The following is a 14,490-nucleotide window of genomic DNA, read 5'->3' on the forward strand; positions in this document are numbered from 1 at the left end:
CCTCATTTCATGGACTGTTGTTAGATGCTAAATTAATGTTAATTTCCTTTATTTTCATTTTCTTATTGTTGATTTTCTTAGCACTATGAAATTTCTGTAGCAAGGTATACTTGTGTAAAGTTAGAAAATGTAATGAAAATATAATTAAAAAAAAAAAAAAAAGGTAGGAAAGAGAAGACCTAAATGGTCAGTTTTCTCAATGAAGTGCCCCAGGGATCCGTGCTGGGACAAGTGCTTTTCAACATATTTATAAATGATGTGGAAAAGGGAACGAGTGAGGTAATCAAATTTGTGGACGATGCAAAAATATTCCAAGTTGTTAAATCACAAATGGATTATGAGAAATTGCAGGAGGACCTTGTGAGACTGAGCTTCCAAATGGCAGATGAATTTAATCTGGTCAAGGGCAAAGCAATGTACATAAAGAAAATTAACCCATACTGTAGTTATACAATATTAGGTTCCATATTAGGACCCACCACCCAGGAAGGGGATCTAGATATTATTATGGACAATATTTTGAAATCCTCAGCTGTATGGTAGTGGTCAAAAAAGCAAACAGAATGTTAGGAATCATTAAGAAAGGAACAGAGAATACATAATACTTCTGTATCGCTCAATGGTGTGACCAAACCTAGAGAGTACTGTGTGCAATTCTGGTTGCCAAATCTCAAAAAAGATAAAGCAGAACCAGAAAATATACAGAAAAGGGTGACCAAAATGATAACGGGGATGGAATGGCTCCCCTATGAGGAAAAGCTAAAGAGGTTAGGGTTCTTCAACCTGGAGATCTGTAAAATCACGAATGGAGTGGAATGGGTAAATGCAAATCAGTTGTTTACTCTCTCAGAAAATAAAAAAAAAAAAGACTAGAAGACATTTCATGAAATTACAAAGTAGCACATTTGAAACAAATCGGAGAAAATATGTTTTCACTCAAAGCAAGCCCTGGAATTCATTCCCAGAGGATGTGGTAAAGGTAATTAGAACACTGGGAATGGCAAGTTCCAGGATGAAAGGTCCATAAACTATTAACCAGGTAGACTTAGGGAATGCCATTGCTTATCCCTGAGCATAAACAGCATGGAATCTGTTTGGGATCCTGACAGATACTTGTGACCTGGATTGGCCACTGCTGGAAACAGTACATTGGGCTTGATGGATCCTTAGTCTGACCCAGCAGGGCAATTCTTATGTTTTAATCAGAAGACTGGACTTGGGGGACCTTTGTTTTTTGTTTCAAATGAAAGAAAACAATGAAACAAAGTATTCTTAGCTTCAAGAAGAACGTCTGCCTGTGGCCAGTACCTTTGTGAGATGCATAACTTAAGGTTTCTGGGTGGCTCCTTGTCCAGTATCACAAGCAGAGTCAGATTTACCTTGTGGAGGCCTCAAGGCCATGGGAGAGTGGGAAGAGTCTATCTCAGGGCTCACCTTAGTGAAAGGGAAATCCCTTCTTTCACAAGGTGGTCCTTATCTCTCCTAAATGCTGCTCAGCCTATGCAGCATCATCCTATCACACCTGCTCCCTTAAATGCATAGGCGAGCCATCAGCGATTTTACATTCACTGCTGCCAGTCTGCTCCTAATAGGATATTGCTGCTAAAGCTGAGCAGTGCCTGAGAGAAGGATGCCTCACAGAGGAGGTGGCACCCCCTTCTACTGTAGCACCCCTAGGCACAGGCCTACATGGCTTAATAGGAAATCTGGGCCTGATGACAAGTTATGCTACTTTGCTAAATTTTTTAGACATTCATTTACTGTGGGACAGATGATGAAAGCAGGAAGAGCTGCAGAGTGATCTACAGGTACTTCTTGTCTGAAAGTAAGGCTGTTTCACGAACATGCAACTGAGCATGAGCTCAAGACTATACTTTACCTGCTTATTCAATGATTCCAAGAGCTTTTCAGATTGTGATTTCTCTTCTTTCACTTTCTCTAGTTCAGCCTCTTTTTTCTTATATTCACTTTGCAAATTTAGAAGATGCTGAACGAATAAAAAGGGAATCATTATTAGAAAGTCATGTAATATACTGCCAGTATGTTGCATTCACACATTGGCCTGTTATATTATCAGCAAGAGTGTGTTTATAAAAGTTTGTGGTGACTTGTAGGAAGCTGTTTGTGTTGTGCACCGAAGACTTTTTAAACAAGTTAAAGAACATGGAACAACTACTACCTGGAACTCTCCTGGTAACAATGTATGTAGAATCACTATATTACAACATTACCCATACAGATGGCATAACTGTATTTGACAAATTTCTTAAGACATCCACCCTGGACCACCAATACACACGAGAAACTACTACAAAATTAATCAAATTTATGCTGACACACTACTTCAACTTTAATAATGACATTATCACACTGCCATGGGCATGAGCATAGCACCACAATATTACAATCTTTTCATGGAAGAGCTGGAAGAGACATTTTTGAATAAACATTCCTTCAGTTATTACTGGTATATTGATGACATTTTTTGATTTGGACAGAGGAGAGTAGACTCAAACAATTTCACAACTCCCCTGTAAGTTACATATAACCCAGAGCTAGAAAAAGTAAGAAAAATCATATAAGAGCTACAGCCTGTAGGGTAAAAGCCAGTGACCCTAAACAAGGACGTTCTTCATTGAACCTGAGCCTGCAGCCATGCACACAGACTGAACCAAAGTGCAGGCCTAAGCAATACAAAGATGGAGTTTTCAGCCACAAGATGATCTTAGCAATTTCGTATGAGACTGAATCACACAGAGAAGAAACTACAATTGTTCTTCCCTATTGTTCTTCTCTGTCTGCACCTCACTATCAGGCCCATACAGTAAACTGCGCGTGAGAGCCGGCGTTCCGAGGCGAGCTCCCGCTCTCCCAATGCGCGCCCAGGCACCTCTCAGTATTTAAATTAGGGCCCGCGCTAATAAGAAGGCAGGCCTAAGCCTCCTTATTGGCGGAAGCGGTGGTTGTCAGCGGGTCTGACAGCTGACGCTTAATTTTACCGGCGTCGGTTGTCAAACCTGCTGACAGCCACGGGTTTGGAACACGGATGCCGGCAAAACTGAGCGTCTGTTTTCCAACCCACGGGCCGCGGGCAGATTTTGTTGTTTTTTTTTAAAGAAGATTTTTATTTTTTTTTAATTTTTGGGGCCTCTGACTTTTTTTTCTGCTTTTTTGTACACTTGCCGGGTGCCGTCTGAAATTAACTCCTGACTTTGGCAGGAGTTAATTTCTGAGAGTAAAGTGTGCGGCTTTCTGTATTGCGGGTGAATACCTAATAGGCTCATCAACATGCAATTGCATGTGATGAGAGCTATTAGTTTCATGGGGGTTGGCTGCACGTTTTCCAAGCACTATTACCCCTTACTTTATAAGAGGTAATAATAGCACGTCAAAAACATGCGTCCAAACAGGGGCTAACAGTGCGCTCAGCCGAGTGCACCGTTCTGTATTGGCCTATATGTGCCTGGACACATGAACTGCAGAGCATGTCCTTGGTGAAAACTTTGTATCTAGCCATGAAACCATCTATGAAGCAGCTATTGTTCAGCAAATGCACAGTGATGAACCTCATTACCAGGAGTGAGAATATTCTCATATATCCAGACTCAGATGATATCATCAGCATCTCACCAATTTTGTGTCTATGGACGGTGATGATATTCCAATCAAGATCAATGTTGGATCCTATGGAATTGAATATGCAATGAAATTCCAAAAAGAGAAAAGGTCTCTGAACTATACAGACTGGATTTTCTTCACCTGAACTTTAACTTTTGCAATTCACTACATCCATGAGTTCCATGCTCAGCATAGCCTGCTCTGTTAACCTCATAATTGCCAACTGTATTCCCTGAAAGAACTTTGGTAAGTCAAGTCTTTCTTAACCCTGTTTCTGTCGACATACCTAAAAGACATCAATGAAACCTCTGGATTCTATTTTCCTGTCATTTGCCTACCAGGGTTGTTGGATTTCTTGTGATGTGCTGTGAGGTTGGTCCTGCATTTCTGCAGGAGTGTGACCCACCAATGGCTAAGAGTGAGATAATTAATCTTTCAGCTGGGTTTACTAGTTTGGCATTGTGTATTTGTCAAGTGCAGGCTGACCTGGAGATAATGCATACATTTATGCTTATTTCTTCATGACAGTGCTTTGCACTGTAAAATTTAGAGACTTAGAAACAAAACTACATTTATCATATTAAATCTTGTATACTTATGCTGCTACAAAAAATGATTGATTACCTCACAAAAGTGTAAGCAACCACTCCCTTAAAACTAATGAATTCATATCATAAGGTATTAGTTAAAACTGCTAATCACATGTAGCCAATCTAACCTATAAACCACTACTCCTGGATGACGAATCACTGAAAGAAATATGCCCTGCGTCACCAGTATTGGTATTCATGGAACCACCTTATCTGAAGCAAAAATTAGTAAAAAGCAAGCTTCTAACAGAAACTCAGAAAGAACAGGACACATATCCCTGCAATGTATTACTCTATAAGCTATGGGCAGCCCATATCACAGGACCCCGCAATCCCCCACATGGGAAAAACATTCATCATAAGGGGTTCCTACTTATGTTCCTCCTCTAAAGTAGCATATCATTCTTCAATGTATAAAATGCGAAGCATGCTACATCGCTGAAACAGGCCAGGCATTAGTCAATTCACACACATTCACGATCAAACACCATAGGGAAGACGTAGTTTGTCAATTTGCTCAAGCATGTCTTCTAAAGCAGGGGTAGGCACATTTTTCTTTTTGAAAAAGAGGGCCACATTTCTCATGCTTATCGGAGCCGAGGGCCACAGTCCCTCTAAGAACTCTGAGAGTGGAGGGGAGGGGTAGTTACACTGGCAGTTACAATTATACCCCACAGTCAGAGGATCAAAGTAGTAACCACACCATTAAAAAGAACAATTCAACACATTTAACAAATAGAATAACATCAAATAATTAAAAACTCTCATAAAAGTTTTCCAAACATCTATAAAATATTTCAAAACAGACACATCAAATAATACCCAATAATTAAAACTAGTAAGGATTTAAAAAATTCCTCACTCTCCATACCTGGGAACATTTGATTTAAACCGCCTAGACGGACACGTAAGTGACCCCACGTGCGGTATACAAAAAACTTTTAAATAAATAAAAATAAAAAATTTCCAGATGCCCCAAGACTGTCATGGATTAGCAGGCAGAGAGGAAGGGGAGGGGGGTTGTTGCACATACATGTACTCTCTTTCTCTATCCCGCACACATGTTCTCACTCACCCACATACACAATGTGGTCTCACTCACTCACGTACATTGCTCTCTCACACACACCCACCAACATACACACAAGTATGTACTCACTCTCACTGACTCCCTCACACACACACACACATGCACACATGCACTCGTTCTCACAGGCTCCCCAACATACACACCTCAGACAAGTTCTCATTGATTCTCACACACACGCCCCTGGCAAGCTCCCATTCATTCTCACATATATAAAGACTTCCAAGCAAACTCCCACTCATTCTCTCTCACATACAGACCCCCTGGCAGCACCCATTCATTTTCTCTTACATACATACAGACCCCCAGGCAGACTCCCCATTCATTCTCTCTCTCTCTCTCTCACACACACACACACACAGAGCAGCCTTGCTCCTCCGTGGCTGCTGTCACCACCACATGCTGGGGAGAAGCCGATCCATTCTCCAAGCCCACTCTGCGGCTCCTTCTCTCTGCAGGCCCTGCGGTATTGAAAATTTGGAGGCGTAGCACTTCCTCCATGCTGATCTCATGTATCATGAGATAAGTACAGAGAAATTGCTGCCCTCATGAGCTTTTACTACTGTAAGGCCTGCACAGGCTACAAGATGGGCTGTTTGCTCAGTGATGCAGATGAGCAGCTTCTGCACTGTTGGGTGAACTAAAGACAGACCTCTTTCTTTGCCACTGGAGGGATGAGGTCCACAAGCAGCCGCATGGGCCTCTTCTTTTCACCGCTGGTGGAATCGGATCCAACAGCGACCACATGGGCCTCTTCTCTTCCATGCCAGTGGGATGGGGTCCACCAGTAGCCACATGGGCATCTCTATAACCGGGTGATGCTCCCCCTCTTCCTGCCCCGCTGCTCCCTCTGAGGGGGACGTTATCTCCAGCCACCAACATCCAGCTCGAAGTCATTAACAAAGGTCTGCGATGTCAGGCCACTGTTGATGACATTCAAGGTGCCGGCGGGCCGGACTTAATGGGGAAAACTGAAGAGGATGAGGGCCAGAAAAAATCTATCATCGGGTCGGATTTGACCCACGGGCCATAGTTTGCCCACCCTTGTTCTAGATTCATAGTGATTTGCATCAATGCCTCTAATTCATCATCTACAAAGAATGGTTCTGGCTTGGGACCTCGCCTACATCCTCTGCAGTAAAGACTGAAGAAAGAATTAATTTACTTTATCAGTATAGTCTTATCCTTTCTGAGCACTTCCTTTACCTCTGGTCACCTAAAGATTTTATTATTAGTTTTCGCCTCTGTGGCAAGTTTCCCTTCAAGTTCTCTCTTGGTCTGCATTATTGATATTTTACATCTAATTTACTATTTATTTATTTTATTTAACTCATTTATAAACTTTCGATGGCATACAAAGAACATACATTGAACATTTGACAGTAATTACAAACAATTCACCACTTCATCAACAGATGTCACTATAACAGCCACTGCTTCAGTTGTCATTACATAGTAACATAGAAATGACGGCAGAAAAAGACCAAAATGGTCCATCTTGTCTGCCCGGCAAGCTTCCCAAAGCAGTCACTGCTGCTCCATGCAGGTTACCCCCATGTTTATCTTAAGGGTAGTAATTGCCGCTCCGTGCTGGTTAAGCTTTTTTATTTATTCCCATCCTCTAGCTTTTTAGGGATCCACAGTGTTTATTCCATGCCCCTTTGAAATCCTTCACAGTTTTAGTCTTCACTACTTCCTCTGGAAGGGCATTCCAGGCATCCACCACTCTTCTCAGTGAAGAAATATTTCCTGACATTGGTTCTAAGTCTTTCTCCCTGGAGTTTCAAATCGTGACCCCTAGTTCTACTAAACTGTTTCCATTGAAAAAGGTTTGTTGACGACTATGGATCATTAAAACCTTTCAAGTATCTGAAGGTCTGTATCATATCACCCCTGCTCCTCCTCTCCTCCAGGGTATACATATTCAGGTTCTTTAACCTCTCTTCATAAGTCATTCGATGGGCGATCACCCACCATTTTGGTTGCCCTTCTCTGCACCGCCTCCATCCTGTCTCTGTCTCCTTTGAGATACGGTCTCCAGAAATGAACACAGTACTCCAGGTGAGGCCTCACCAAGGACCTTTACAAGGGGATTATCACTTCCCTTTTCTTACTAGATATTCCTCTCTCTATGCAGCCCAGCATTTTTCTGGCTTTGGCTATCACCATATCACACTGCTTCGTCGACTTCAGGTCATTAGACACTATCACCCCAAGGTCTCTCTCCTGCTCCGTGCACATCAGCCCTTCACCCCCCAACGCATATAGTTCTTTCAGATTACCACACCCTAAATGCATGACTCTGTGTTTCTTGGCATTGAATCCCAGCTGTCATATGTTTGATCACTCTTCCAGCTTCCTTACATCCCGTCTCATTCTCTGTACTCTTTCCGGCGGGTCCACTCTATTGCAGATCTTAGTATCATCCGCAAATAGACAAACTTTACCTTCTCTCCCTTCCGCAATATTGCTACGAAGATGTTGAACAGAACCGGTCCCAACACCGATCCCTGTGGCACTCTATTTAACACCATTCTCTCTTCAGAGTAGGTTCCATTTACCATCACCATCACCGGTTGACGGGTTTGCTACCCGTCAACCAGTTTGTAATCCACACCATCACCTTGGAGCTGACTCCCAAGCTTCTCATTTTGTTGATGAGTCTTCTGTGTGGGACCGTATCAAAACCTTTACTAAAATCCAAGTAAATTACATCGAGCGCTCTTCTCTGATCCAGTTCTCTAGTCACCCAATCAAAGAAATCAATTAGATTCGTCTGACAGGACCTTCCCCGGGTGAATCCATGCTGCTTCTGATTGAGCAACCCACCGGATTGTAGATAGTTCACTATCCTTTCCTTAAGCAGATTCTCCATTAATTTTTCCACCACCGAGGTGATGTTAACTGGCCTATAGTTTCTAGCCTCTTCTCTGCTCCCACTCTTGTGAAGCAGGACCACCACCACTCTTCTCCAGTCACTAGGCATTACACCCTTTCCAAAGATCTATTGAACAGGTCACACAGTGGACCCAACAGCACATCTCTGAGTTCCTTCAGTATTCTGGGGTGAATCTCATCAGGCCTCATGGCTTTGTCCACTTTCAGTTTTCTTAGCTCTTCCCGTACATTATCTTCCATAAATGGAGTTTTGTCTAAACAAACACACTAATATACAAATGCAGAAAATTACCAGGGCATTTGGCTTATCAATCAATTTGCACTCACAATACCGATGAAATAACTCCATATATTTACATTACTCATGTTTTAACATATCAAATATGCTCAATGTCTGCTATTTCATTGTATTTGAGCATGCCAATGCTAGGGTTCCGTTTCCAAAAGGTTGCTATTGTCCTGCAAGCTGCTTGTAAGAGCTGCCCGACCAATTGCCTATAAACACAAAGAACTAGGGACCTTCCTATCTGCCAAGCCTATTTATTGTTTTTGCTTTATTATTTTTATTTGCCAATCCATATGCTTTTCCTTATTTTCTTCATTAAGAAATGCTATAATTTAAAGGATGCCTTTTTGGCTTTAATAACCTCTTTCACTGTATCATTTAGCCTGCTGGCAGTTGTTTACTTTGCTTTCAAACTTTGCTTTTTTTGAAACTTGTGGAATACATTTTATCCGGGCTTCCAAGATGGTATTTTTAAACACAATCTATACCTCATAGACTTTTACCCTCACAACGGCTCCTTTTAGCTTCCTCCTAACTCATTTCATCAAAGCCTGCATTTTTCAAGTTGAATAAGTGCTGCAATACTTTTATTTATTATTTTCCTCCAGTGATTATGTCAAATTTGATTGTATTATGATCACTATTGTTAAGCAGCTTACCACAGTTATCACTTACACCTACATCCTGAATCCTACTGAGAACTAGATCTAAAATAGTCCTCCCGCTCATCAGTTGATCCATGAAGCAGTCATTTATATAATCCAGAAACTTACCTAACATACCCTGGATAAGAAATTCAACCAACTGAAATTGAAGATAACTGAAATCTCCCATTAATTTTGTGTTTCTAAATCTAGTAGTCTGTGTAATCGCTTCTTAGCATTTCACAGGCTCTTTCATCATCCTCTTCGGGTAGACGATAGCATAGCCCACTGCTATACTCTTTGCCATTACACATGGAATTTCTATCCATAGAGATTACAGAGTGTAGTTTGTTGTCTGCAAAACTTTTATCCTACTTGACTCTATGTCTTCCTTATCATATAAGGTCATCTGATCGCCAGTTCCAGCTGCTCTATTGTTTCAATTTTGTATCATGGCATCACAATGTCCCATATTTTTTTCACCAGGTCTCTAAGATATCTTAGGACACTTCCAAAAGCCATCTACTCAAGAAATAGGTTGTCTGAAAATTGCCCACCTTCCTTGGTAAAAGTATACACAGGGTTCAACAATGTGCAAATTTTTAGCCATAGGAAAAGTAGGTGGGAAAGGTAGGGTTGGGGGAAGCAACAACTTGCATAATTTTGCATTTTGAAAAATATGCATGCCGTTTTTCAGGGAAACAGTGTCTATGGAAAAATCACACACAAATCTCAGTGTGTACTTTTTCCTTTGTAATTTTGAAAGGGAAACTACATACATACTTTCCCTTTGAGAAATGGTACAAAGTCTGTGGGGAAAGCATCTGTGGTATTTGCACCTACCCGTGCAAATACCACAGATGTTTTATGCATTATGAAAATTATGCTCACTGAGGATAATTTTAGTAAATCAAGAATAGCGGTAAAGTCTGCATTTACTTGTTATGCACAGATTCTACCACTAATTTTCAAAGCGATTTTAGGCACATAAAATCTCTAGTCTGGCAAAGTTCCCTTTTGAAAATTAAAAAGTCTGCAGTATGTCCTATCCCCACCCCAAATTTGTTCCCCCAGAATGTGTACTGTGAGTGTGCACAATCGGGTTACATGCATACTTTTTACATGCATACCTGCCATGGCTATTTTCAAAGAACTACTTATGCATATACATGTGGGTTTTACTTATATAAGTTCCTTTAAAAATTTCCCTCATTAGGTCTATATCTTCATATAGTGCCAAATATTCAAACTTATTATTTTTTACACTTCTTCCATTTCCTTATAGAGATCTAAATGTATGCATTTTATTCATATTCACAACCCAATCATTATTAGAAGCTGATTGGTTTCATTCATATTTGACTACTCATCATTTAAATCCACTTTTCCCCCTCATCCTATTTTATCAGGTTATTCTAATTTTCCTGTTTTAATAGTACCCTTTGAAAATACATTAGTCTATATCATGAGCTCCTGATCGACTGTTGGCTTTTCTCCATGATCTAAATTTAAAAACTGCTCTTTTTTTTTAATGCTAGTAGTCAGGTCTCATTCTGGTTATGGTCAGAAACAGAACCAGGTTTCCTGAAGCAGATTTTTCAAGATACTGCGGCAAGAATTAGCACATTTTTCAAAATTCCGCAACAGTTATGTGGCAAAATAACATAATTTTGCATAAAGATTCACGTCTCTGACTATGCTAAAAAAATTAATGTTTGATTGAAAACCATTCACATTATTTATTTTTAAACAATATTAAACTATATTTAAATACAAAATTTATCAAGCACAAAAATCAACTATTAGTAAAAAAAAAAAAAAAAAATGTTACAAACTTTTAACTGAGAAATGTCAGTTTTGTTTTGAATTGAAAAAGTGCAATGATCTTTTTTATATTTATTGAGAAAGTCCTTAAGGACATGCCATACTGGGTCAGACCAAGGATCCATCAAGCTCAGCTTCCTGTCTCCAACAGTGGCCAATCCAGGCCATAAGAACCTGGCAAGTACCCAACAACTAAGTCTATCCCATGCAACTGTTGCTAGTAATAGCAGTGGCTATATTCTAAGTCAACTTAATTAATAGCAGGTAATGGACATCTCCTCCAAGAACTTATCCAATCCTTTTTTAAACACAGCTACACTAACTGCACTAACCACATCATCTGGCAACAAATTCCAGAGTTTAATTTTGCGTTGAGTGAAAAAACTTTCTCTGATTAGTTTTAAATGTGCCACATGCTAACTTCATGGAGTGCCCCCTAGTCTTTCTATTATCCAAAAGAGTAAATATGATTCACATTAACCCGTTCTAGACCTCTCATGATTTTAAACATCTCTATCATATCCCCCCTCAGCCGTCTCTTCTCCAAGCTGAAATGTCCTAACCTCTTTAGTCTTTCCTCATAGGGGAGCTGTTCCATTCCCCTTATCATTTTGGTTGCCCTTCTCTGTACCTTCTCCATCGCAATTATATCTTTTTTGAGATGCGGCGACCAGAATTGTACACAGTATTCAAGGTGGAGTCTCACCATGGAGTGATACAGAGGCATTATGACATTTTCCGTTTTATTCACCATTCCCTTCCTAATAATTCCCAAAATTATTTGCTTTTTTGACTGCCGCAGCACACTGAACCAACGATTTCAATGTGTTATCCACTAGGATGTCTAGATCTCTTTCTTGGGTGGTAGCTCCTAATATGGAACTTAACATTGTGTAACTATAGCATGGGTTATTTTTCCCTATATGCATCACCTTACACTTATCCACATTAAATTTCATCTGCCATTTGGATGCCCAATTTTCCAGTCTCAGAAGGTCTTCCTGCAATTTATCACAATCTGCTTGTGATTGAACTACTCTGAACAATTTTGTATCATCTGCAAATTTAATTACCTCACTTGTTGTATTTCTTTCCAGATCATTTAAAATATATTGAAAAGTACAGGTCCCAATACAGATCCCTGAGGCATTCCACTGCCCAATCCCTTCCACTGAGAAAATTGTCCATTTAATCCTACTCTCTGTTTCCTGTCTTTTAGCCAGTTTGTAATCCACGAAAGGACATCGCAACCTATCCCATGACTTTTTACTTTTCCTAGAAGCCTCTCATGAGGAACTTTGTCAAACGCCTTCTGAAAATCCAAATATACTACATTTACCGGTTCACCTTTATCTACATGTTTATTAACTCCTTCCACTTTAGGAGTCCCTCAAGGATCCTCCTTATGTCCAACTTTATTTAACATTTACCTGCTCCCCCTTTGTCACTTATTATCTAAGCTGAATCTAACCTGTTACCTATACACAGATGATGTCCAAATACTCATTCCAATTACCAAATCTCTGCAAGAAACTCTTCATTTTTGGAATTCATGTTTTACTTCCATTTCCAATCTCCTTGCGGACCTTTGTTTAATTCTCAATACTAATAAAACTGAATTCCTCCTCATTACCCAAGATGGCAACTACCAACTCTCTAACTCTCACCCAATTCCACCACCTTCATTTTCTCCCATGGTCAGAAACTTAGGAGTCATCATGGACAACCAACTCAATTTCAAAAGCTTCATCAGCAACACAGTGAAGGATTGCTTCTTCAAACTTCAAGTTTTAAAACGACTCAGACCCCTACTTCACCCCCATGATTTCAGATCAGTTCTGCAAGCGATCATATTTTCTAAGATTGACTATTGCAATGCCCTTTTAATTGGTCTCCCAGCGATTTCCCTTAGACCTCTACAAATGCTATAGAATGCCACAGCTAGGATTCTAACAAAATAAAAAAAAAAGAGACCACATCACTCCAATTCTAAAGAATCTCCACTGGCTCCCGATTAAATATAGAATTCTCTATAAAACTTGTTCTATCATACACAAATCTATCTACAAATCCTCCCCTCTGGACTTCAGGATCCCTTTACAACTATATTCTTCTTCCCGCCCGTTAAGAGCTGCCCAAAAAGGCTCTCTAAAAACGCCTCCAATTAAATCATTTTCAAATAAAAGAGCCTTCTCTACTAGTCGGCCTGAATCATTGGAACTCTCTCCCTTCAGAACTTAGACTGGAACAATGTCCAATTACTTTCAAAAAAAGACTCAAAACTTGGATCTTCTCCCTAGCCTACGCCTAATTCGATCTTAATCCTTCCTACCCACTGGACGCAAATTATCATGTTTTTCACTGCCAAACAACCACAGATATAATCTCATATTGCTCTATTCTCATATAATCGCCTGTTACATGTTTGACTGCCAACCTTTACTGTTTCTGTTATTTAAAGGTTCTATGTCATTATGAGTTTAAATGTATAATATCCAAGTTATTTATTTCCTGTTCTCTGTAAGACTCAAGTCAGTCATTTCAATAGTTGTATGTAAACCGAAGTGCTTAGTGATTTTGTCTCTAGAACCTCGGTATATAAAAAAAAGTTAAATAAATAAATAAAACAGTGAAGCAGATTTGTGAGGCAAGACATGCCTTGGGTCAAGCCATGCTGACTTTGTTCCATTAAACCATGTCTTTCTATATGTTCTGTGATTTTGATATTTAGAACACTTTCCACTATTTTTCCTGGCACTGACGTTAGGCTAACTGGTCCGTAGTTTCCCGGATTGCCCATGGAGCCCTTTTTAAATATTGGGGTTACATTAGCCACCCTCCAGTCTTCAGGTACAATGGATGATTTTAATGGTAGGTTACAAATTTTTACTAGTAGGTCTGAAATTTCATTTTTTAGTTCCTTCGGAACCCTGGGGTGAATACCATCCGGTACAGGTGATTTACTACTATTCAATTTGTCAAGCGGGCCTACCACATCTTCTAGGTTCACCGTGATTTGGTTCAGTCCATCTGAATCATTACCCATGAAAACCTTCTCTGATATGGGTATCTCCCCAACATCCTCTTCAGTAAGCACTGAAGCAAAAAAATCATTTAATCTTTCTGCGATGGCCTTATCTTCTCTAATTGCCCCTTTAACCCTTCGATCATCTAACAGTCCAACTGGCTCCCTCACAGGCTTTCTGCTTCGGATATATTTTAAAAAGTTTTTACTGTGGGTTTTTGCCTCTACGGCCAACTTCTTTTCAAATTCTCTCTTAGCCTGTCTTATCAATGTCTTACATTTAACTTGCCAACATTTATGCATTATCCTATTTTCTTCTGTTGGATCCTTCCAATTGTTATGCAGCTATCCATGCAAGGAAAAGCGTGAATGATGTTTTACTCCGTAGAGAAAACAGCAAATACCCCAGTTGCCGAAGCCGGTGCAACCGGCAGAGCTTGGGATTGTAATATTGTTGTCTCACCATGAAGCACACAGAAAAAATAGAAGAGAGAGGCAACCTACTTACTGCGGTACGG

The 14,490-nt window shown here is 40.1% G+C and overlaps 1 protein-coding gene across 4 annotated transcripts in view; it reads right to left on the bottom strand.

Annotated features, from left to right (window-relative positions):
- The window catches only part of ENOX2 (ecto-NOX disulfide-thiol exchanger 2), a 292,330-nt gene that overhangs the window by 54,101 nt on the left and 223,739 nt on the right, over window positions 1-14,490 (bottom strand). For all 4 annotated transcript variants that reach the window (XM_029607117.1, XM_029607116.1, XM_029607118.1 and 1 more), the window contains one exon: window positions 1,880-1,987. In XM_029607117.1, coding sequence (XP_029462977.1) covers window positions 1,880-1,987 — 108 coding nt within the window. The remainder of the gene's footprint in view (window positions 1-1,879; window positions 1,988-14,490) is intronic.

The sequence above is a fragment of the Rhinatrema bivittatum genome, chromosome 6 (genome assembly GCF_901001135.1).
Source record: "Rhinatrema bivittatum chromosome 6, aRhiBiv1.1, whole genome shotgun sequence".
NCBI lineage: Eukaryota > Metazoa > Chordata > Amphibia > Gymnophiona > Rhinatrematidae > Rhinatrema > Rhinatrema bivittatum.